Source organism: Tauraco erythrolophus, chromosome 2 (assembly GCF_009769465.1).
Source record: "Tauraco erythrolophus isolate bTauEry1 chromosome 2, bTauEry1.pri, whole genome shotgun sequence".
Lineage (NCBI taxonomy): Eukaryota > Metazoa > Chordata > Aves > Musophagiformes > Musophagidae > Tauraco > Tauraco erythrolophus.
In genome coordinates, this window is record NC_141466.1 from 22305618 (window position 1) to 22332382 (window position 26765).

The 26765-nt window shown below is 43.4% G+C and overlaps 1 protein-coding gene across 3 annotated transcripts in view; it reads right to left on the bottom strand.

The window, feature by feature from the left end:
* Positions 1-1693: 1693 nt before the first annotated feature.
* The window catches only part of LIN28B (lin-28 RNA binding posttranscriptional regulator B), a 91974-nt gene continuing 66902 nt past the window's right edge, over positions 1694-26765 (bottom strand). For all 3 annotated transcript variants that reach the window (XM_086608152.1, XM_086608151.1, XM_086608150.1), the window contains exon 4: positions 1694-2063. In XM_086608152.1, coding sequence (XP_086464278.1) covers positions 1694-2063 — 370 coding nt within the window. The remainder of the gene's footprint in view (positions 2064-26765) is intronic.

Here is a 26765-nt window from a genome sequence, read left to right on the forward strand (position 1 = left end):
CAGGACAAGTGGGAAGGGGAAGGCCACGTAATGAGCCAGCTGCATACCTGTTGTAACTATCAGCTGCAAGAGAGTTACCACAGGTAGGACTTCAGCTCGTCGTGGCCTTTCATGCGGGCTGTTTCTTTAGTTTGATTATCCAAGCTTAAACCTACCTGACTCTTGCAAGCTTTAACAGCCTGTGTTTATTGCCAATGTTAAGGATTATACAGGTTCCTCTAATTAACTTACATCCGCAATGGGATTTGTCAAAGTACGTTATCTTACGTATGACTTGGTAATTCAGAAGTTACAAATGGAAAGCGACTTGAAGTTTTGATAGGCTCCAACTCTATTAACCCTGAGCAAGGGCTGCAGCCCAGGGAGTCTCACTCTGAGGCCACCAATCTTCCTCCTCTTTAATGCAGAAGTGTGTGGTCCCAGCATACTCTGGACCAAGGCTGGTCAGCAACAGCCTCTAGCTCACAAGAAGCAGATGATGCTCAGGGCTTCTGGCAAATTTTCAGGTCCCTTCACTCAGGCTTGTCTGCAGCAGACACCTGTCCTTCTTGACCGTACATATGCTGTATCATCAGCAAGGCAGGCTGGCTGAGCAACCCCAAGTACTCATCTACCTTCATTCTTAAGAAACTATTTATCCCAGGATCTCACTAGCTTTGCATTTAGTTTTCATTAAAACCAAAACAGATAGCAACAACAAAAATCCCTAGGGAGTTCTCTCCACGGCATTTCAACAGAAAACAAGGAGGAAGTCCCTTCAAACTGAGGGGCACTACTCAGGACCAAGAGAAGTTGCTGCTGCTGCTGCTGCTGCTGCCACCACCAAGGTCCCCTAAACGTTCATAGAATATAAGGGTTAAACAGGATGGTATCCTTATACCACTCAAAAAGGTCTGCTCCGTAACAACTTACACATTCTCCCCTACACAACAGTCATCTAAATTACAGTTACAACCACATTAATTTAAGAAAACATTTTAAGAAACCAGCACAGAAACTACACATTCATTGTCTTTTCTGGAGCTTTAAACTCCTCACCAACAAAGGATGGTGGCAATGAGAGCCATGTTGAGTCATGACACTGCCCTGCATGGGCACAGGGAGGGGAAGGGTTTTGATGCTTGTGGAGATGAGAAAGAAAATAACTCAAATTGATGGTATGGGGGATGTCTTAGTATCTTTAGTACCATATGGCAGCTTTAAAATGTGAGAGTATCCTTTGGTTCACAAGAGAAGTAACAGTCTTGATCTCAGTTCTGTGTGTGGTTTATCAGGTTTGGTTTGGTTTTGAGTGAGATTTCTTGGGTTTTCTTGGTTTTTTGAACACAATTGGAAATAGGTTCTAGGAACGAGTTCAGGAACATTTGTGGATACCGTGTCTATTGCTTCACAGTAATGTCTTGTGGGAGCTGGAGAGTGGTCTGATGGAAAAAAATATATATTTATAGATATGTACACATACACACACGCGCGTGCACACTCATACACACACATACAGAAGGTAAAACATAATGCACCCTGCTCAAATGTATTCTGCTTGGAGTGATTTGTCTATCAAAGAAAAAAAATTCACAGTTCCTCAACAGTAGTTAAAATTCCAGGTCAGCTACTGATAATGAAATTATTTCCCCTGTACTTGCATGAGGTAGACATCCCAAGAGGATAAAGAAAATGAAAAGTTATGACAAATGGTTTAAGTTTTTTTCCTTTTCTGAACAGAAGGCCCCTTTCTGCTCGGTTCTTCGGGGGATGCAGACAACTTACTGGACGAAGCTTCCTGTGGTGACCTGCCCGAGCGCTCCCAGATCTCCAACCTGCCCTCCTGAGAGTACGATGGAGACGCGTAGCCGTGCGTTCCTCCCCCTTCTCTTGGGAAAGCAGAAGTGGAAGGCTGCGGCTCAGCTTCGTGTCTTCCCTGAGAACTAGTGGGCTGCTGCGAGACAGTTTTATGGGGGCAGTTAGCCACCATGTGCATGATGCTCTGACAGTAATGGCACTTCTTTGGCTGCGGAGGTAGACTACATTCTTTAGCGTGGTGGTCGAGACCACCACAGTTGTAGCATCTGAAAGCAAAGAGAGACAGCTAGTTATAAAATGCAGGGTCAAAGGGGAAGATTTTCTAGTCAGGTAAGCTCAGCGTGAGCTGCCGGCTCAGCTCTGCCCACATCGCCGTCGCCGGGGCGCGGCCGCCGCCTCCCGCCCCGCTAGAGGGCAGCAGAGACGCGGGCATCCCGCCGCCGCCGCGGCCAACGGCTCCTCACCCGGGTGTTCAGGGCATCAAACGCCTGCGGGTACCGGGGCTTCAGCGCCTGACAGGACCAACACCGCAAAGAGGGGAGGGAGAGGGAGAGGGAGAGGGAGAGGGAGAGGGAGAGGGAGAGGGAGAGGGAGAAGGAGAGGGAGAGGGAGAGGGAGAGGAGAGGGAGAGGGAGAGGGAGAGGGAGAGGGAGAGGGAGAGGGAGAGGGAGAGGGAGAGGGAGAGGGAGAGGGAGAGGGAGAGGGAGAGGGAGAGGAGGGAGAGGAGGCGGCCACCAGCGCCAGCCTCCTCACCGTGAGGCGGCTTCACCCTCAGGTGACTTTGCCCTCAGGTGGCTTCACCCTCAGGTGGTTTCACCCTGAGGCGGCTTCACCCTCAGGTGGTTTCACCCGGAGGTGGCTTCACCCAGAGGTGGCTTCACCCTGAGGCAGCTTCACCCTCAGGTGGCTTCACCCTGAGGTGATTTCACTCTGAGGCAGCTTCACCCTGAGGTGGTTTCACTCTGCGTGCACCTGCCTCCAGGTCGGGGCTATGGAGACGGTGCTGAGGAGAGATATTAAGCTTCAGATGTAACCACGTCCCAATGGACACACCGCTTTCAGCCAGGGAAACCCGAAGGTGGAGGAGATGTGCAGTGCCCTGTGAGTACCCGGGCTCTTGCCCGGCACCTTGCCTCCTCCAGCTCTGCCACGGCACGGCGAGCAGAGGCAGGGGCCAAACTTTTGCAGTGCTTATATTGCAGAGGGTCCGTAATGGCGTTTACAGTTTTGATTCAAAAGAAAATAAATAAAGCCCCGGCAAGAGTCATAAAACAGAGTTTGCTTGGTTTCTCTGGAAGCTCCCAAACCGCATGCAAGCGGTGGTGTCCCGGGGTGCCATCTGCAACAGGACATGGCTGCCCAGGAGCTGATGGCCGCAGAGGGCCTCCTCCCCAGGTCTCAAAAATGGCTAAAATCCACAAATACTCTTCTATTAACCTTGTTAGCCAGGGGAGTCATGAAGAAACCTCCAGCAATTCCTTACTGAATCCTCTCGCTTTGTAGCACGTGCCAGGAGCTCCAGTCCTTGGGCTACATATTGTAACACATGACGCAAGGAAATAGTTATACGACTTTGGCATGGTGACCTTATGCCAGGCATGTTCACCACTGAGCTTTCTATTTTGGCTATTTTTCTATAGCTTCTCTTTCCTTGTTTTATGAAACTTGCACCGAATGCATAGACAATTTATTATAAGCTAGCACACTACTGGAGAGAACTAAAGCCATTTTTTTTGCTTTCCCTTAACCATCAAATAATTTAAAAAAATAACTGCACAAATACTTATGCCTGCTGGAGTCAACTGAAGGATTAAAAAAGACTGTAACTGTAACTAACAATATGTTCAAAACAGTGCAACATGTTCTGGCTTGAGCCCACATCAAAATGTTTTAAATTATCGGATTCCTGGAAAGTAACAAGGCACTGTTTCAGCTAGTGGTCACTACTAGTCTATACAAAACCAAGAAGTTTAGTCCATGCAAAGCTGTATGTACAGCTGGATTCTCACCTATATAATTTATTTTACCTTCCAAAGAAGTGCTATTGTTAAAACTTGCATAATTTTTAAAAAGGTTGCAAAATGGCTATTAATGTTTGCAAATCCACTACAAGAAACAATCCCTTAGCATCTCCCTCTTCATATCTCTTCTTCACTATTAGCAAGATACTAACCATATCTTTATTTTAACAGACAAATGAAAAAACAGCGTACGTTGCCCATGGCATGCTGTCATGTACTAGAAGACTGACCTATAATTTAGAGAAGTTAAATGACGAACAGAACTTCATTATCCTTTCAGAAAACATTGTAATTAAATTGTCATCTCTTCCCAAAAAGTTAATGAGAAAAAAGAAACCAAACCCATTATACTGAACTCTGCACTTCAATGACAACTGCAATAACATATTTTAGGTGAACTGGTTCCATTTTTATGTCACCGCTGCACTGAAGTTTTATGCAATTTTTCAGTGGAATTTGAAGACTATGCTTACACTAATGTGTCTGCATATACCACATATAACCCATGAAGAGACACAGAATATAAAGCTTCCCTTGAATCAAGGAGAAAATAACATGTACAAGCTCCACTCTCATTTAGTATCAATTTCTCTAGCAAGAACATACTAAATATCTTGTAAAGTGCAAACATCCTGATCTAAGACCAAAACATAAAGCTTTTTTCCCCTATAATTAAAAAAAAAAAGTTTTAAGTGATTAAACAATATCCATCTGACTATTTTTCCTAAATCATTGCAGGTATTTTCAAATTAGTGACCCCCACTTAACAATAGCACTCAGTCTTCTTAACTGGCATTCAGCTGTGTCTCCCCGACAAGCCTTCTAAACATCTTCTGGATAACATATTAAGGAAGTAAAACTTGCAACTAGAAAAACAAGAGAACAGCAACAACAAAAACCCTGAAGTGTTTTACTTTCTCCCCTTCCACCACACCTAAGAATTCACAAATGTGGTATTTGTTGCAATTTAGGTTATATTAAAGAATGATGTTTATTATTATCCTCCTCTTCAGTTTCTAGCAGCGTACTTGCTCCTGGGCTAAGCGTAGTATGATACAGTACAACATGGGAGCACGCAGCCATTCTGGAAATCAAGCGTTTCATCTTAATTCAGAATATAGAATTTTATAGCTGTGAATGCATTTGCACTTGCTTCCTTCCCTTAGTATCACAAGTATTTAGAGTGGTTTAAAAAGGAAAAAAGTTTGAAAATAGGTGAAAGGGCCTCAGTAGCAGGGTAGGTGGTAGCCATGGACAAATCAATTTAATCAGTCACTATGGTATGCACTGTGTTATCCAATTCAGTGAACCATTTCACCTCACCAATTGACCAAGAACCTGCTGTCAGGGCCCCTGCTTCCACTCAAGAGGCCTCCATCACCTTTTGCATATATGTTTATCAATACACCCTACTTGCAAAATACTGTAATTCCCTGCATTTATTCAAATCACTGCTAAAATGTCACCATAAAAGAAAATTCTATCAGAAGCAGTTATGATCAAACTATGATTTGGCTTTTCAGGAATGCTTTTTGTTACCAACCAACTCAAGCATCTGGCTAAAGTGTTGCATAAGAATATATACGTGCCAGCGGGGGTGTGCCTGGACTTAAACAGGAGGGTGGTATTTATTCAGTTCTTTTAACTATTTATTCATTCCTTGTCAATCACTCTTACCAGGAGAACAGATCACACTCCGCTCTGAAATGCCTTCCCTCTCAAGGGATTTACACCAAAATGGAAATGGCCAGCCACCTCAGAGCTCACAAATGATACCACATGGCATCATCCACGCGCATTAAGGTATGGTATTAACCCTTTTGTCCGAAACTCTTCAACTCTTTGCTCCTCTCTGCTGTACATACTTATGTTACAACATAATGAAACCTGATAGTGAATGATATGCACACACAAGCTTACACAACCACATCTCTATATACATAAATACATAGAACAATATACAAGCTGGCTCCTGCTAAGAAAATGAGCAAATTCTCATTTGAGTCTGTTCTCAGAAACTCTGGATTAGTAGAACCATAGGAAGTACTTCTTCACTCCAGAAGCACCATGTATGTTTGCTTAAACACAACATAAAAGTTTATATGTAAATTACATCATGAGATGAATAAACCAGAAAAAGCACTTAAAAGGGCAATTACAGTAGAAGTAACCCTTACAAAAAAACAACGGTAAGAAGGATTTGTTAAAATAGGACTGTCTTTCTCACAGTAGGCTCCTATGAATTACTAGGTAGCTTCAGGCTCAAAAATTAATGCGACAGTGTAAATAAAGAGATGGCAATTATCCTAATGAGGAATCCTTTCTTCACTACATCACTCACAGGAACGTGATTCGGGGTGATTTTCTGATATTAAAAGATGAACATTTTAATAAAGGAACACCTTGAGGAGCTTGTCTAGCATTGTATTGCAATGTTCTCAAGAAAACAGCAACATTAATACCTACTAAAGAAGAAAGCGTGTGGCAACATTAAACAAACACTTCCAAATTCTCCTTCACTGTGGATCTGTGATTGCACAGAGCTATATGTATTAAAGGAAACATGAACAAGCAAAAAGCATACAGATTCCAACATAAACTACGCTCTATTAATTGCAATAAGCTAATGACTGAAATGCATTCACAACCAAATGCAAATGCAAAATAAAATACTCCCTAGTTTTCAGCTTTTTTCCGTGTCCCAGCAGTCAGCTCCGACTTAGGAAGCACACCCTAGCCCCTGTCCCTTTTAAAATGACAATATCCCTGCCTTGCCACAGTAAGAGCTCAGCTGAGCTAAACAGTAAGGAGGGCAAGCACAACTGTTTGCTTCTTCGTTCTGCTTTATAATATGATTTAGATGATAATCCAATATACATGACAAATAGAGAAGCATTTGTGTGGCTCCACACTTGTTACGTGTTGAGAGAAAAAGCTTTAAAATTACGCTGATGACTGACTTTTTCGTGGAAGGGAGGGGTTAACATCTAAGAGGGACAGTGAAGGGAAGAAAGGGTATACTCAAAGACTAAAATAATTCACCAGGATATTCCCTACACCAACTCCTCTTTTGTTTTTCCCTTTTGCATGCTATTAGATATCAAAACACTGTATCTTGGCTAACAATGCTCCATCCAGTTATGTTAATGCTTTGAAAATTGGCATGGTATTCTAACAGCAGGTGTGAGTGAGATGTTTTTACAATACACTGAGCAGTTAAAGCATAAAGGAAAAGTTTAAAACTGTACCTAAATGTGCTTTTTCAGTAATTACTTTCACAACATACCCAAAGAAAGGCCAGTTCTTGCAGACAGAATGTGCAACAGATTGCTTGAACTACCTTATTTTGCTGTAAAGGGAGCTTAAACTATCCATGATCCAACGGAAATATGGATCTTGGACAAAACTAACATATTTTACTCTTCAAGTGACTTGTCTTGAAAATCAGCCCGTGGGGCAGTGGCAGGGGGCACTTCTGGCCAGTGGATGTGGACACTCAGAAAAGCTCGGGGCGGTGTGTGCTTCCTCAGGCACCACCTGGGACAAGTGAGAAACATCTGCAACACCTCCGCAGCATTGAAAAGGGCTGCTGGACTGTCAAGGATCTGCTAATTTCAAATTATCTTTGAGATAAAATGCAAGTATGTTTTAATGGATTACTTAAATATCCCGGTAACCAAATCCTGGATATCAAATCTGTCACAGCAGCACTCCAAAGATGTGACAGGATCACAGGTGATTGCTGCTGAACAGGCACCTCTCGTATGTTACTGTCCTGTAAAAGGACTCATCGCTTTTACTTCACACAGGTACAATACAAGAACTCTTCTTGCCGAGAAGCCTATACTTTAAAGTGAAAAAACCTGTTTTGAGTATTTTTTTAACAGGGCATTACCCTTATGCCTTAAACCACACAGTACATGCAGACCTCCTCCTCCAAGAGCAAAATGCTGAAACTAAATATGAGGCTGCAGTCGTTGCAACTTAAAAACAGGCAGCGACTGTCCCTGGAAAATATATATAAAAAAAGTTTGGTGGGCTGCCAGGGTGACAAGCTGCGGGAGGGGGGGAGCAGAAGGCGGCGGGGACCCCCGGCTCGAGCGGTGGCTCACTCCTCCCTCCGCGGCTGACGGGGGATTCCTTCGCAGGCATTGTTTCGGGAGATTTCTCCCTCCCCCGCCTCCCCGAACCTTTTAAGCAGCATTAAATCCTAGGAGAAATAAAGCCGGCCTGTGGTTTTATTTAAAAAAAAAAAAAACACATAGGGCACAGGAGGGCGCTTGGCGCAGTTCGTGGTCCCGCTCCCTGCACTGCGCAGGGAATTAACACGCAGAGACGCAGCCCCCAGTTGTTTTTTGTTTTTTAAAGGTGAGTCAACGAGATGTACATACGACGTACATACGACGTACGTACGAGCTCTGCCCGCGCCCTCTGAGAGGGAAATTGCTGGAATGTTTCTGCACATCGGTGGGTCTGGTGCCATTTGGTGTATCAACCTTTAACTCTTAAGCCGTAGCTGAATGCCAGAGACAATATAGGTGACTTTGAAAACACTCTAATAAGGTATTAGTATTCGAAATACTTAATACTGAAATAATACTGAAAAAATAATTAAAGGTCAAATGAAATTATCTTGTTAAACAAACTAGAGAATGGAGCATTTAGCATCTTCACCAGAGCTTTTATGGTGTGTCCAGCAAGCAGGGTCATACTAAGACAGAAAACTCGACTAGCACCCTCATTTATCAATCCATGAAAAAAAAAATCAGTTTAATTTTAAAACTGTAATTATTTTTAGCCAAGCATGTTGGAAAATGATGTATTATCAATTCAGAAAGAGGCCCACTGGGGCCACATTTAGATTTGTGCTGATCCTGTGAGTATTTGCTACCCTGAACCCCTCGTTCACATACAACGCTGCGTGGAGGCGACATGCTGGGAAAGTTAATTGCAGGCTGTTGTTCTTCAGTAAAATTCAGTCTGAAAATTTCCTGTCCTTTACTGGCTTTTTGAGATTAACGGAAATATCATCTTCTAAAAAAAAAAAAAAAAAAAGATAACCTCCTAAAGAAACAAAGATGAAGTAAAACAAAAACACTCATCTATCTATTTCTCCTCCAAATCTTACAACACATGATAACATATCAGAGATCGGAGACTTTGAATCTCCTGAGAAAAACAAGGTCCCTCCATTTTTTTAAGCTTGCTTTCTTTCATCTTACAGATAGCCCCGGCACGCTGACACGAACGCACTGTCTGCAAGGCTTCCAACAACACAGGGCCGAGTATTGACGATGTTTACTCTTGTTACAAATAAATACATAAAAATGCTCCCTTGTAAACTCATCAGATCGACTCGTTTTCTGTGGTTAGTTCTAAATCAATCTGTTTTCCCTGGTGTATCACAGAAGTAATATCAATAGGTTACGGTCTTTTGTTGCTTGGGTTTCCCCTCCCCCTCCCCCCCCAACAAAGAAGCTGACAAAAAACGTGGGGCATTTGCCTGATAAATCAGGCCTGTTGGGATACAATTTAGCTTAAGTTCCTGCGGAAACGAATTTGTTTAAAATCTGCTAACACGATTTTACTGGAAGGTGGATTTTTTTTTTTTCTTTTTGAGAACCAAGAACAACAATGAAACAGAAAGGTGGTTCAAAATGCACAAAATGCAGTCTTTTTCTCCACAAGAATGGAAAGGACTACACACGGACACCAGCTCTAAAAAATAACCTCAACGACATTGTTTCTATTCTGTCTTCCTTTCCGTGAAACCTTATCTCTGCTATCCACTCAGCTCTCTTTACAGGCATGGAGGAAAATTATTTTTCACATAATCGCATAAAAATCCTTATGAAATGCATCCTCACGGAGGAATGCTTTGGATGTAGTTTCGCTGGTTACAACAAAAGGGTTATCTTTATATTGAGAGTTAAGAACTCCTGAAATAACAATTTACAAAGCCAGGTCTCTTTTCTAAATAACATGAAAGATGGTTTTGCTTCAATAGTATCAGTATAGCGTGGAAAGAATGTGTATATTTTAATGGCTTTAACCCATCCAGATAAAGCAGATACAAGATCAGTGACGGTTTAAGTAAGTTGTGTTTTAAACAATCATATATCACATGTTTTGAACATGAAATATTACACCGCGATTTCAAATAAGTCTACTACTGTTAACCTTTTGCATTATGAAACCACACACACAAATACTCTCAACCACAAATTTCCCTTGTAAGCCTTAATTTCAGTGGCTTAATAAATAAAAAAAAAAACAAATAAAGCTTAATAATTAAAAAAAAATAATAATTAAAAAAGGATTTTAAATTAAAACAATTCTGTATGTAGCACTTTTAAAAACATTCCATAGTTCATGTTGGTGGAAAGGCTGCCATAAAGATCTGCTGCGGGTACCACTGCAGCGTGTACCCACATTTGCAGCCTGTTGCCAAAGAGAGCTGGGGTGCAGCTGGGCAGGCGTGGGGTGGCCAGAAGTAAGAAGATCTTGGCTGGTGCTGTTTGAAACCACCTTCACCACAGGGTATGCCTGTTTACAGAAGCATGGTTTGGTAACAACAGAAGTCTTCACAGAGGTGGCTCGAGCCTCCTGGCCATGTGGATAAGGACGCACGCTGCAGAAAACCAGCTCAACTCTTTCTGGGTCAGTGAGGTGCTGTTCATGAGCTAAGAGGCATGCCTGACCTTATCTGCCTCTCAGCAGAGCTGGTTCTGGGGTTTCTACACTCACTGATCAGCTAATCCACAGATGAGATAAAAGGGTAGTAGCTAACTGGGAATCGGTTGTTAAAAATTGCCATTTCCCTTTTGTTCCTTATTTTATCACTGACATTAGCAGCAAATGCAAGTAACACCAACTCATCACAACAGCAGGAAACAGCAAACGGCATCCTGACAGTACGTTGGAGCAAGTGGCGCACTAGAGGAAGAGGAAGAGGAGGAAGGCTGCTCTGGAAGTTCATAACCTATTCTTCTTCCCCAAATACCAATTTAGAGTCATATGGCTTTAGGTATCCCTTATAAATGGGTATCATGCACGTAGTTTCAGAAATATCTGGCAACAGGCATACGGACTGCCTTAGATCCCAGCCTTGACATGGATTCTCTTGTTACGTTCATCGAGTTAGATGACTTGCACGAATATAGACTTCACAAGAGTTAAGGACTGCAGGATTTGACCAGCAACTCACATCTTCATTTAATTCTTCAGAAATAAAGGGACAGTTACTGTCTGACACACCCGCGATGAGGAGGCCATGCCAGCTATCTCTATAGGGGTTCCTTCCAGAGCTCATGAAACTGAGAAAGTCAGTCATGTCACACGAAGTACACGCAGGGCTTCCTTTCCCAACTGTGTAACAAAAGGACATCAAACATGGTGGTTGGTTTTCCTTGAAATAGCACCAGTAAGTTCACATTTCAACACATGCAAGGAGGACTACGCCACTCGGATGCTCTGTGCTCACGTTTTACTGGTAAGGGAAATCTGTATCGCTCCCGTGCACTGACTGAGAAAGCAAGCAGTCAGTTCCTAATTCACTTGTCCAAACTTGCATCTTAAGATACCTACAATGGACTAGCTCCAAATATCGACATTACTACTACATGGTTGTGTTCAGCGTTTCCTATAACACATTTTTAAGAGGCTTTCAACATCTTAAAGAAAAAAATTAATTTTGAACCTTTTCACATCAAAATGCAGAAGCAACACTAAAGCGTGAAAAGATTTCGGCTGCGACAGGATTAAGTCTCATATGTTAAAACTTTTAATTCTCGCCAGAGGCAGGTGTTTCTGTTGTCCCACACTACCTGGTTCTTGAGAATTAAAAATGAAATAATGCCATTTTCTACTATTCCACCCTATCTCACCACCAGACTGATCTTCATTGTTAATTCTCTCTATAATTGTGTACATAAAAATAAAAAACACATTTGTGCACGTAATAACACCACCATTATTTCAAAATTTAGTGTTTCCTTTTTCTTAGTTTGGGCTGGGGACGGCAAATCTCATGCACAGGCTTGAGTTTAATACTTCTTTCTCTGAATTTTGTTAATTCCGTGTACAGTTAAAAATAATGAAGCATAACTGAAAGCAGCGTTTCACTACATACGGTAAACACAACCTCTTAGTTGTCATTATGTAGATTAAGTGATATCACTCCAGTAATATAGTAACAATGAAGTCAATAAAACTTTTTAGAAACATTGCATCTTCTCAGGAACAGCATGTTAACGGTCTTAATTCTGCTCTCAGTCACATGGGTGTAAATCCAGAGCAATTTTGATGACTTCACTGAGCTTATTCTCCATGAACTTTAACAGTGCAACCGAGAAAAGGATTTCCCACTGTGTAGGAATGCTGCAAAGTCACATCACAGTAGGCAAGGCTGGCTGCAGAGGTCGGGCTGACACAAGCTGCAAGGCAACGCAGCAATGCAGGCTGAAGCCCCTCGGCTCCACCTGTACATCTGTGTTTGCTGGCTGATGTAACACTTGAAAGCATAATGCAGCACAAATCACAAAGTTGAAAAAACCCCAGAGAATTATGGCCAAGGTAGAGGAGTGATGTGTTTGATTCATCTGCCCATTTATGCTCAGCCTTTCAGGTTAAGGAAGAATGAATGAACGATTTCGGAAGGATGTTTATAGGCCAAGGATCAATTTTCATGGCATGACTGATGAACTCTGCATCAGGAGATTTAGATAGGAACCCTAGAGTTAAATAAAATGTTTGAAAGCAAAGAATAATTCAGATAAGGGCACCTCAGTCGTGATCAATGCAAGGGGACAGCAGATTATAAGTCGGACACTGAGAGCACTGGCCAAAGAAAATTGCCATGGATACGCTCACCAAGGACAAGACAACCAGCTATCTGTAGTTTTGATCAGAAATTCATACCCAAGCCACAACTTCAATAATGGAAGCCCTGAATTTACAATTTTGAAAGCAGTCACAAACCAGAAGAGTGATGAATGACAACATCGTGTCTGTGCCTTAACAATTCATCTATACTCTAAACCAAACAACCTTCCAGTTATCCAGCAGCATTTGCTGTGCAAGGCAGGAAAACCGTATGTTAAGCCTGGAAGTGCATGGAGGCAGAAAGTGCAACACATTTTTAATGCAAGCCCTGGAGTTGCTAGCGATGGATCTGACCTCTGGTTGGGGTAGAAGGCGGCATGTATGTCCCTGCGCCACTTACGTGAAGCGTGCACAGGCCAGCAAGGTACTGAATTTCTATAGGGGGAATAGCTACAAGTTCTTCCGTTTTGGAGTGCAAATCTCAACTTCTGGCAAAGTAAAGGATTACTCAGCTGTGCTGGTGGCCTGTCAGATCTCCTCCGATCCCAGTCTCTGGAGGAAGGTTAGGAGACATGGAAGGGTGACTGGGACATACTGCAGTGGCTAGGAATGGAATATATAACATGTCAAATCCATAGGATTTCATTAGTCCTGACTGAAACCCAGTTTCTTCCTGTTTTGGCTAGGATAGAGTTAGTTACTAGTAGCTGGTATAGTGGTGTGTTTTGGATGTAGTATGAGAATAATGTTGATAACACACTGATGTTTCAGTTGTTGCTAAGTACAGCTTATACTAAATCAAGGACTTTTCAGCTTCCCATACTCTGCCAGCGAGGAGGTGCACAAGAAGCTGAGAGGGAGCATAGCCAGGACAGCTGACCCAAACTGGCCAAATGGGTATTCCATACCACATGATGTCATGCTCAGTTATATGAACAGAGGGGATGTCAGCTGCAGGGCTGCTACTCAGGAACCAGCTGGGCATCGGTTGGTGGGTGATGAGTAACTGCATTGTGCATCACTTGTTTTGTGTATTCTGTTGTTGATGATATTATTATTATTATTCCCTTCCTTTTCTATTCTATTAAACTGTCTTTATCTCAACCCATGAATTTTACTTTTTTTTCCTCCAATTCTCTCCCACATCCCACTGGAGGAGGGGAAAGTGAGCAAACAGCTGTATGGTGTTTAGCTGCCTGCGGGGTTAAACTGCAACAGTGATTATTTGCCATACTGCTACGAGGTTATGGAGACAACTCTCACTATTCATTGAGCAGTTAATTATTCCAGTGATAGATCTTCCGCAGGAAAAATTGGGAGCATCCTTCTTAAAATATTGCAGCTGAACCAGCTGAGGCAGTGGATTTGAACTCACAGGTAGACAGAGAACTGGATCTATTTTTTTTCCATTCTAGATAACATATCATTTCACTTGGAGAGGGACTTTTTACAAGGGCGTGTAGTGATAGGACAAGGGGCAATGGCTTTAAACTGAAAGAGAGAAGATTTTGATTAGATATAAGGAAGACATTTTTTACAATGAGGGTGGTGAAAGACTGAAACAGGTTGCCCAGAGAAGTTGTGGATGCTCCATCCCTGGAGGCGTTCAAGGCCAGGCTGGAGGAGGCTTTGAGCAACCTGGTCTAGTGGAAGGTGTCCCTGCCTGTGGCAGGGGGGTTGGAACTAGATGATCTTTAAGGTCCCTTCCAACCCAAACCAGTCTATGATTCTATAAATGCCCATTGCTGGGTAGAGGGAGCAGGGTGTTCACGGGCAGGCAGAGTGAGGGAGCCCAGCTGCTCCGCACCAGCCCTGAGCAGAGCCCCTACCACCCAGTCAGCATCCTCCATTTGCGTGAACCCTTCCTCACAGCTGTTCCTGAAGGGTGATGTATAGGTGCCACAACCCTCAATCTGTGCAGTAACAAATTGTGTTAGGTGTCAGGTATCTGTATCACTGCACCACTGCAAAATGTACACCACCAGTCTTAGGAGATGTCGTACACTTTGTAGCTGAACTCTTCACCCTCCTGCCCAGAGCCTCCATCGCTGCCTGCCCTCTTCAAGCACAGCCTCCGCCCACACCTCCTGGTGCTGCTTCCACCACTGGGTGTAATCTCCTGGAAATGGTCAGTGACCCCTGTTCCCCAGAGAGTGAAGACGAGAAAGCCTTGTCTCCTACCTACAATCTACTAAACCTTCTTCAAAAGGCTGAACGATGACCATCTGGAGATCGCAGAAACCTCTTGACGCAGGGAAGACTTGCATCCAAACATGTCTTTCACACATGATGAACCCTTGGGGACCTTTTGTGTAGGTTAAAGTGTGCTCACTGGCTGGGGCCATACGGGTGAAGGGGAGGGCTCAGGAGCCAATCTGATAATTTTGCAGGGCTCAGCTGTAAGCTACAGCACTGAGTTGCTGGCTGTCCAGTAGAAACCCCAATGGATACAAGACACAGAAGCAAGTAAATTCGGGTTTTGAGGCTCTTGGCAGCACCCAAACATTAACTCTAGGAATCCAACATCTTCTGTGTGGTTGAAAATAGTAATACCTGAACAGTTTTAGCCATAGAAGACACAGGACCAGACCTTTAAAAGTCTGACACTTCCCACACTACTCCTGGACGCTTCCAGGAACAAACCAATTGTTTATTAAACCAGCCTCACTCTTTAAAATCTGGAAGACGAGAAAGCCTTGCTCCTAAATCAAGATCCTTTTGGCCCTCCTCCTTACAAACTTTCTAATTCTACATATCCCAAACACCTGGAAATACCCAGTTCCAAATAACCACAGAATGGAGGGAGACTGTGTCCCCCACCCAGGACTCTGGACCTCAAGCACAGCCTACAAATTTCCCTCCTAAAGTCTCATCCTTCCCAGGCTCAGAAGCTGGTGATGGAGAGCATGGCATCCTCTTCTTTCTCTGTCACAAGCAGCCCATGTGACCCTGTTGTGTATAATCAAATATTTAAAGGTATTTAAATGCCTAAGTCCCACCGACTTCAGAGGAAAGCAAGATCCTCATAGCTTTGAGGATCTGAGTCTGTGCCCTTCATGATTATATCTGGTAAAGGAAGAAAAAAACCAGAGTACAACCATATGGTAATCAGGTCACAAGCTGGCATTCACTGGACTAGAGCAGGGATCAAGCACATCCTGAACAATCCATAAAACACCTGATTTGGAAATTGTCGTCTTTGTTCTGGCTATTTCAACTGCTGTCCAACTATTGGGATGAAAAGTCATAGGCAAGTTGTGAAAAGTCATATCACTTATGTCTACAATCCAAACGTTACATGGAAAATGAGGGCTATCAAGAGCTTAATTGGACTTTGCACAAACACAGAAAAACCCTCCACAGATCTTTTTTGTTTCCTGTTGGCAGGAAGCACAAAAATGAGAATCAGATGCAGAAAACACACACTTTTTACATGGTGCAAAAGTCTGAACCAGTATGTCTTCAAGAAACTACTGTGCTTAGCTTTCATCCCAGTTTCCTGCAAAGCTTTGCACAGCGAGTGCCACCGCTGCTCGCTGTCTTGGCAGCATCAGCGACAGCTCCTGGGGCGCCCTTCTGTTTTCACACTCCGTACTGCGAAACAAGCCAGCAACAGTACGCTGTGCCAGGCAGAACACAGGGAACTGCCAGAGATCCTGCTTGAACGCAGCAGCCCATCCAGAACCAGTAAGCAGAGATCAGGACTCCAGCTCAACTACTTTGCATTTCATTCATAGCTTTCCTTTGGTAACGTGAAAATAAACAGAAGATAATCGCCCAGTAAACAGCCCCCTTTTCAAGAAGAATACGCCCAAAGACTTACCATCTCCCAAGGATGATCCATGCAGTAACTAAAACTCCTAGCCAATTCTCAACAGCAAAGTTTTCCTTTAATTCATCTACTTTTTTCAGTTTGCTGTGTTTGTTTACCTTGGTTCACATCACACCTCCAGTTTCAAGACAAAATCATAAACCATTGCATTGGCACAGCTGTGGGTGTGATAAACAGTGGCAGGAGGTGGGAGGGAGTAGATTAAGCAGCGAAATTTCCATCGTCCTCAAACACTCCTGCCAGAGGAACCGCAATGTGGAACCGCATTCTGTGTCCGGGACTTACCCTTGGTCACAGCACACACGTGTGCTGTGTGACACGCGTTCACACAAATCTATACTGGATTGCTACCTAGGTTCATAAATATGTCAATCACAATATTTCATTTATCTGATCTGCACCTGTAGGAGTGTGTATGTAAAGGATGGATTAAAGAATCACACATTGGAAGTCCAGGCACAAGATGCAGATGTTGAACATCATTGTGTAAACTGGGTAACTTCTCCTTTTTGTCATGGTTTCACCCAGCTGGCAACTAAACACCATGCAGCTGCTCGCTCATCCTCCCCTGCCCCCGAGGAATGGGGAAGACAATTAAAGGGGAAAAGGGAAGGAGACTCATACGTTGAGATAAGAACAATTTTTTAATAATTATAACCAAAACAACAACAACTTAAAATTAATAATGATATAAGAACAATATATGAATATATAATGATAATAATATATGCAAACAAGTGATGCACAGTATAATTGCTCACCACTCGGTGACCAACACCTGTCCTGTCTCAGCAAGCAATCCTGAAACAGCTAAGTCCCAACACCATAATCGTGGATGAGCAAGAGGCCCGAAAAGAGAGCGAGAGAGACAGAACTCTAAGAGTTCTAGAAGGGATTGAGAGAGTCCCTCCCAGAGGAGAGAAAGATTCCAACTTCCCAGTCAACCCTCATCTATATACTGGCAATGACCTTGCATGATATGGAATACTCCATTGGCCAATTTGGCCCTCAATCCTAAATCTAAATTCAAATCATAAGTTAGAAGCTGCGGGCCCTTTGTCCCAGCCATGCTCCCTCCAGCCTGTTGTGCTCCTGCACACCAGCTAAACACAGGAAGCTGAAAGGTCCTTGATGTCTCAGCACCAACTATAACCATCAGTGTGCTATCAATATTCTTCTCAATAACAAATCTCATACTAAATCCAAAACACAGAGCTATTCTAGCAACTAAAAAGAAAAACTAACTCTGTCCCAGACAAAACCAGGACACTTTTCAGTTGGAGACGATGAGCTGGAAAATAATTTAATTGACCAAAAAGCAGCCGAGTCAGCTGCAAAGCCTGCCTTGAGTTAAACACACGCTAAATACAGCACACAGAGATGCGTATTTTCCCTCCTCTAAGTAAATATGGTTTTACACCATTCTTTTACATACTCCTGATAAAATCAGCCATCCCTGTTTCAGGTTAACTAATCCTTTTACTGTGACCTCCGCCTCTACTCACGTACAGCGTAGCTGGGGCATTTCCCACCTTATGCTCATGCAAGTGCTACCTGCAGCTGGACAATTTCCCTTCTACCTCCTTCACAGGTTCTGCCTTGCTGCATTATTCCTTCTTCATTTTCCTTCCACTGCAGTGCTTGGTGTGGAAGCATTGCACCTGTCAGGACTCAGCAAGAATAGCTCTCCAACTATTTTCTTTCTGTGGCTATTGTGAAGATCGGGCTTGAGTCAAAAGCTGCTGCTCACGGACAGAGAGCAGTCTGGTAGCTAAAAAGGGAGAAGAGAAGGGAATGTCAACGGTTTGTGACCAATTAGCCATGAGATGACTTCCCAGCTCCATTTACTCTGCCTGTAGTTACCTCAGATGCAGTGGGCAGGACGCCTTTGAGAGGACATTGGCCACTTTGACTGTCAAATGGCATCTTAAAAGTAATCACGGCTATTACTACAGGACTGCTGCATACACTAAAGTGTAATGTTTAAGGATATTCCTGTCTTTGTAAGAGATACGAAAGTGCAGCACAGAGGGGCCATGAGGGTGCATCAGAGTTGGACAACAGAGGAGGGAGAGGGATAAACGAGCACAGGGCCATCCACACCGACCCCTCAATTAATAGCACGTAACGGAGGCCACCAGCAGTGACACTGGCTCACCTGTGGGCAAAACCTGGAAGGCAAGAAGCAACTCCAGGGCTGTTCAATGCTGGTGAGGCTGAAGCCAACCTTTCGGCAGCATGCTGGAGAGGAAGCGTGCCCCGTCCCAGCGGTACTGCACAGCTCACCAAGGAGGAAGCTCGGCATGGCAGGATGCTTGCCCAGGACCTGCTAGGGTAACTGTTAGTCAACAACGTCTGCTGGTTTCATGGTATGCAACTTTAATTGTTTAACTTCAGGAGGAGTATGAAGGTCTGCTCCATTACTGAACTCATGAGTTATGGCTGAAGGCAGCTGAGATGGCCAGGTTTCCTGTGGTTTCAGTCATCCAGTGCAACACTCGCCCTGCTCTGCAGAATGCCTTAAACACCTCTGCAGCAACAACAGATGTATTCTCTGTCTGGAAATTACCCTAGATCTTCACCACAGAGTTAACTGCTCAAATGTTTGCCTTATGTATCATAAAACAGCTTCACAATTGAATTATCAACTTTCATATTCATTCAATAACAACTGAATTTTTATTTAAGAATGGAACAGCCTGTAGGACAGTCAGGTTCCCTTGAAGCATCTCAAAGCTCTGACAAAGAGCATGATTTCTGCAAAATGCTGTGATAATTCCAATGCTTTATTACACTCAATGGTACAGGCCAACATACCTGTTGATATACCACTAGCTCTATACAGCTAAAATTTTTTGAAGGTCATTATTTGCCAAGGTTAACTATGCTATTACCCAAGTATTTTGGTGGCTCTGAAAGCAGAACGCTTTACAACAGAATAAATTTCTGTGCATCAATATCTCTTTCAGCTTAGAAGTGGATTGGACTTTTCAGGTTACTGTACCAGAAATGCTGATGGTAACATTGCTCAGGCCTCTAATAGTTGCTGCTGCTAGCTGAATACAGTCACTAATATTACAATGTCCTTAAAATATTTTGAGTAAACAATTTTTGACTGGAAATCTAATTTGTTGACAGGCATTTTTTTTTTTTTAATGATTTAGCCAAAAAACTTGCACTTTCCAAATAGTACTTACAAATTATCTAAATGCTACTACTCTGTATCTTTCAAAGAGCATCAATACCAAATGTGTTTACCACACATGTTAGGAGACCCTTGCCACGTGCATTCCAAGCAGTGTTCCCTCCGGTCCGGCTCCAAAGTTAAAGCATCTGAAGTGTAAATTGTGTGTGACAGAGCCAAGGAAACCCACTTTACTTTAACCTTGCTAATGGTGAGCCAGATGGAACTGCTGAGGCCACCCATTGTTTGGGTTTGCATTTTTGTGTAATGCCATGGTGTAGGTCCATAGGGCCTCATGAATTCCCCTCCTCTGAATATATACTGTGCTGTTAAAGGCACTGAAAGGATCAAGCTCTGCTCTGAAAGCAGCTGGCTTTGTATTTTTTTAATGGCTGTTAGGAGCAGCAGCAGGTCCATTCTACTCCCCCATTCTTCCTCTGCCCTTCTTAAAATCCTGATCTGTCAGTTTTTGAGTGAAACCAAGCCCTAACTCTGTCCTATGCAGCACATCATACACCACCTCAGGTTCATTCCCCCAAACATCCATCAAAAAGTCTCAGATTCTCCGTTCCTTGGAGCCTCAGACCCTGCCCCAGTGGTTCTTAATTACACAAATAATCATCACCGACTTAATCAACAGGCAGGTCATAATTTCTTTCCTACCAAACCCACGTAAACTGTGCCTGCATAATTTTTGTTACTCATCATCACTTTCTGAAAACTTGGTCAAATTTCCCTGTCCTGACCTCTTCTGTGCCTTTGATGAAATGGAAGCAAGTGGAGTTTTGAGTAAAGGTAGCCCACAGCAGACTCCTCAGTCTGAGAAATAAGGGGAAGCTTGTGAATTGTTACATGCCAGGACCCATCTGCACGGTGGCCATGATGTAGAAGATAACATCTCACAATGCCTGCACTGTGACGCAGCAACGTCAGACATTGCTGATGAAAAGCTGCAACACGTGATGTAAGAGAGGTAGTGAAAAACCCACAGGGCTATGGCTGGCTGCCTCGCAGGTTCCAGCTGTGGTGTGATATCGTAAGGTGTCAGCAGTCAGGAGAGGGGAGTACTGTTCTCCCTGCTTACTCCAGTTGTGGTGCAGGCTGTTCCGAATGGGATGAGAAAAGCGGGAAGCCATCCCTCCAGCCCTTCCTCCTCACTGGCTCTGCCATCAGAAAAACAAACTGCACCTCGTGAAAAGGATCCTGCAGCCAGAAATGCCTGAACTGCACCAGTAAACACGAAATAACGCACCTGCCTCTTTGTGAGAGGACTTTAACGTACTGGCTCCTGAAGGCAATGCAGTTAGCATGACCCGTGAATGACATCAGAGGCGTGCTGCAAACAATTATCTGTTGTTACAGAAACTACACAGAGGCTTTTGCAACACTAGGGCTGATCATGTTATTAAAAGGGATGACAAACCATAATCAACACCTTAGAGCAAATTCCCTGGCCAGTTCAAAGGGACTTGCTTTCGTACTACTCTGGCAGAGTAAGGAAGGAAATCCCCCTACCAGATCCTCAGGTCAGTGCCCCACCTGGTGTAGGAAACACGCTACTCATTGAAAAATGTTATATTCCTGCTGTTCCCAGCTGGCCCACCTGCCTTCGGGAAGACGAGCCAGGAGGCACCTGAAGCTCAGCAGCGCTGAGCCTGCTCTAGTGTGAACCAGAGTGGAGAGTTAAAGACCTGATTGTCTCTCTTCTTTTCTTTTTCCAAGCTGCTCTAGTCACCATTGGGAAGAGCAGCTTCCCTCTTCCTGTGTGCTCCCCAAAAGCAGAAAAATGCCAGCCAAACTCCTTCCTGGGGTTCCTGTAACCTGACATAAAAGCTTTGGGGCAACCACGGCTGGCTGCCAAAGGAGAAGACCAATGAACTGGGGAACCACAGGAAAGACACACCACCAGGAAAGGCAGGACATGGTAACCTCTACTTTCTCCCTGTGGGAAGAAGGTCAGTTTAAATCCTGTCCCTCACCCCTTTATCTTTCACATAAATAGCAGGGTGCAACCAGGGTGCAAACTTTCCTAAGTTTCTTTAATATGGCTGTCCTTGAAGGCTGCCTAGATGCTGCGAGGTGGCTCAGTGGGATACAATGCACAAGGCACGGAAGTTTTATACTCACTATGCTGCTAAAAACATTTCTAATTCCAAACCACGTGAAACTCTTGGGCTTAGTAAACTATTTTTTACCCATTTCAGAGTTCATGTGGTAAACCTTATTTTGACTGTTAATCTTCCCTCACACACTGTAACAGATCCTTTTTGAAGGCCAGATTACCTTTAGTACGTTTTCACTGTCTAAGAAAATAATCTAGTTAGCAAAATACAACTGCTAGGTAAGGTACAATAATAAGGTAAGGCACGATTTACAACTGATAAACTAACATTGCACTTCACTCACTTTTTCTGATTTTTCCAGGTCTTCTCCATTAGTAGGATGCAAGGCTGTCATATATAATTTGGGATCAGACCAGCTTGATTGCCATTGCCTGCAGTTTTTATGTCCTTCTTTCATGAGCAGTCTTTAGCCCTAAGTCTATATCCCAAAGCAAAAGCTGCTAATAACCCTGAACTGACGTGTTGCTCGGTACTTTAGCACCCTAGGATGGAGATTATATGCCCCCCTTGATTTCAGCATGTTAAGCTTCCTTGAAGCTTTGTTTCTTTCAGAGGCAGCTGTCTGCAATTCCATACCTCACCCTCTCTCTTGCCACCAGAGTTAAAATCACATGTGTATCAGTTAGAAAAAATAGCTGCAAAATTATTTTTCCTATGAAGTTTTGTAGAATGAACTAGTTCAGCTGGTAACTTTCCTTTAATGATGATGACAACAAGAAAACTTTAAGCTGTCTTATAGAAAGGAGACTCATCAATAAATCAGGACTTTTGTTGCAGATATCACACTCTTTGCATAAAAGGAACTCTGAATAATATTGGTGTCTCTGTAGAGCTTCATCAGAAATTATTTTTAAAAAATGAACTTGTTCTTTTGAATTTTTGTTTGTTTGTTTTCTTTTTCCCCCAGGTTTTACTTTCCTGGTAACTAAAGGTAATAGAAAGATTTGCAATAAAAAACTAGTTAGCTATCTCAATGCAGCAAATTAGCATTTTGTAATGTATTTTATACTTGATTGGTATTTATGAATGCTTTGAAAACTCATTGATTCCTAGGAAAGACTAGGAAAACATGCATGTCTGGAAATAGCAGGGAATATATGCTTTCCTTTTTTGGAAGCCTGGAAAACACAACATTGACTGAATTATATACTGAGTTTCACAAGGTTACTGACGCTTATGTGTGCTTTTCAGTGTTACAGCACTACTAGCTTTAAGTGCTGATTTTATATAATTCTTTCTTTCCATTCAGTGAGAAAATTTCCTTTGAAGAACTGTTCTTAAGAAACCTGAAACATTAACTTCTTGTGTATTACACACAAACACTCTGTAACTGATGCATATAATGGAATTAGATTGAAAGAATATGGTTTCTGTTACCATGTGTGAAATTTATGTTATTTTTCCCTTGTCACGAAGAAGGCAGGTTATCATTTTAGTACACTGAAGTTCTAAAGTAAAACCCTGAAACTGTAACACTTAAAATAATTTGAGCAATGTGAAATTGCAGAACACTACAATAGGAAATGTGAGTTTTAGTACATATCTCCAATTGTCTTCGCATCATTCACAGCAGTTCAAAGTAATGCAACAGAAGCAGAAAAAAAAACAAAAAAACAAACAGATTGCTTAGAGGAAGCTGGTGGGGAAGGAAGAGCTGTGACTACACCACGGGCTGCACTCCTCCAAGCCTACTGGTTGCAGTTTGCAAGTTTTGAGGAGCAGCTGCTGAAAGGCAGGAAGGGAAGTGAGAAATGACCATTGCATACGTGCTGCTCTGCCATGCTAAAATGCCAAACTAGAAGTTAACAGTGAATTAAGCCTGATCACTGCAGCTTTTAAAGGTTGCCCTTCTGCCCCACAGAGATGTCGGGCGCGGAGCTGAGGAACGCTGCTCACCTTCACAGTCTGTCACTGACTTCTGGTACCGTACAGTTTAATAGACAAGTTAATGGTGCAGTGGCACCAAAGCATCTAAAATAGGGAGGATTTGCTTTTCGCATGCCGTTTGCTTCCTCTGGCCAGGAAAACCACAAGCTGCAGCCCTGCTAAAAGCAGAGACCATCGTTCTTGTGGGGAACGGGTGTGCAGCGGGATCTGGTACTTTAGATCTGCATGGCAGTCCGACAGGGGAAGCTCAAATACAAAAGGCCTTGCCCAGGACATTCTCCAAATCCTCTGCAAGGTCTTGCCAATGCTTATTCACACCTTGGGCCTTTTGGAGGCCAAATCCAACTTCCTGCTGGGTTTTGTACTCCTGATGCTTTCCTTCAGTGAACCCCCGACGGCTCTTAAATCATCACCTGCCACCGATGAGGGCAAACTTCGCCATCGCTCCTACTACAGGGGCCACAAAGCCACCACCATTTTGCAGGGAACATCTCTCCTGTGCCGAGCAGAAAGCACAATGTGTTTCATGTTCAGCTGCCTGTTGGGCATTTCGTACTCAGGTAAGCCCACCAAACGCAGAGCTGTTACCAAGAGGCATGCCCTGCTCTGCCACCATCCTATCCGTTTGCTCCTCAGTACCGTTTTTTTTTTCCCCAGGATTAGTTTCTCTCAGTTACACTCCCTGAACCGACCCTCTGCGGGATTAGATCAGCACCAGTGACCTCGAGGGGAGAGGACCACAATGCTGGCTGGGGGTGCAGGGGGGCACGGCAGTCGGCCGGCCCCGGTAATGTGAAACTGCACCCTGGCAGAGATCTGGCTTGCAGAGTCAGGGGCAACATCCATTTGTTTTAAAGTCACAGCTCCCCTACAGGAAAAAAAAAACGAATGGGGATTCAATCTGTTAATGTTGTCTAGTACCTGGGAAATTCCTGTTTCTTCAGCTTGTACAGTGCAGTGCAGAAGAATCAACAACAATGACAAAAAAGCCAGTATGCTTTATACTTAAAACCAGTGCAGTGTTACTTTCTGAAATTTATAGTATTTTCAACTTAAAAGTGTCTCTCTAACGAGGAAAAACACCCTGAAAGGCACCATTTGTCACTCACAAAAAAAACTAGTGGGCTTGTGAAGCACAGCTGTAGGAGTCTGGCTGAAGAGTTTTGGGGTGATTGTTGGGAGAGTTTTGCCAAGCCTGGGCCAGATGTAGCTCAACACTAGCTGTGTCTCCTTGAGGGATGTCAGTAAAGAGGAAGAGTTCCAAGACCCAGTTATGCTAAAAGACAGGCACTTGTAAAATCCCCCTCTTGGTATTTCAGACAGGCAGCACTCATGACACTGCCAAACACACCCACGGGCTGAGGCTGCCAAGATGGTCAAGCAGTATGGCCAGCCAGGAGAGTTCTCCTGAAGATGCTGTAATGGATACAGCCCTGGAGACCTGTTTGGCAGAACATGCCAATAACTTAATTCTGCCTATGCTGCTGCAGCCTCTTTCTACAGAGTTTTTACTCTTTTGAGCCTCTCTGGAAGAATTATGAAGTCTGCAGTCTGGTCAGGTCAGCTTTCCCCTACCGAACGCAATTGGATTGGATGTACCCCTCAGCAGATGGGGAAGGTACAGTTGGCCTTGGCCCAACCTCAGGCCATATCCTTTCTTGTGGGGAGGGGATTCAAGACAGATTCCTTTCAGATTTGGGGGTTAGCTTAAAATATCTTGTGTCAACAACGGTGTTCTTAAACGTGCAGTAAATGTGTACATTCAGGTTGTTCATAGATTCATAGATAGATTCATAGATTTCTAGGTTGGAAAAGACCTTAGAGATCATCGAGTCCAACCGTCCCTAATCCCCATTAAACCATATTGCTAAGTAGATCATCCACCCTATTCTTAAACACATCCAGGGATGGGCACTCAACCACCTCCCTGGGCAGCCTATTCCAGTGGCTGACGACCCTTTCAGAGAAGAAATACTTCCTAACATCCAACCTGAATCTGCCCTGACTAAGCTTATACCCATTTCCTCTTGTTCTATCACCCAACACTAATGTAAAGAGCCCTTCCCCTACCTCCCCACCATCCTTTCTTGTTGTCGATGTAGGCATTGAACATCCTGAGATTTTTATTTCCCCCTTTGTATGTCCTTGTAAATCATGTATGCCAAATACCAAGAGCATAAACTTCCAGCGGCTGGTTCTGTATCTCATGCCTGTGCCTGTTACCTGTCACGCTGACCTGACCAGAGTGCAGACTTCATCATTTTTCCAGAGAGGCTCTTTTACCCTGTAGATTATTCCTCATCTTTTCTAGGGGAAAAAAAGGGGGCAAAGGAAGGTGAGCACTACAGCCTCCCTGATTTGGGGCAGGAGTATGCTGCTGAAGATCTGTCTATGGGCACTGGAAGTCACCAGTCCACAGAAAGAATCAGGTCAGAAGCAGCTCTGCCTCTGTCTGCCATGGAGAGGTGAGCCTGGCCCACCTACCACTTCCCTTTAATCTAGTCAGCCCCAGTCCCACAAACTACCTAGCTCATATCCAGCGATCCCTTTTACCACATTTCCTCCTCATCTCCAGTTCTTCACGCCCCCACCTTCACTGCCATCCCAAGTCTGCTCCTAATCGTCACATTCAGCTTTTACATACTGATAGGCACGAACCATTTCAGAGGTCACAGCTGGCTGCTTCAAGGAAATAAGGATTTTTAAACTGACAGGCTTCAACTATAGTCTAATAAAGCAGTGCCTTTTTTTAAAAACAAACAAACAAACAAACAGATTTGTTTCAAATCTTTACACCTAAATCTGTCCCTGTGCAATCTTTTGTTTCTTCTTTAACTAAATGGAAATCTGCTTTAAGAAAACAATTCCAAGTTAAATGAAAATGAAAACAGATTTATATGCCACACACAAACTGCAGTCCTCTACAGTGTAACAAAATATGCAAGCTTAAGCAAATTTACCACCTGCTACCACAGAAAGGGAACATGGTGGTATCCTGTTCCCAACACAGCATCTCATTATAGTAGCCGGATGTCTCCACTACCGTGATTAGTGGGCATACAGTGTCGCAATTAATTTCCAGCATTAATACCACTTTA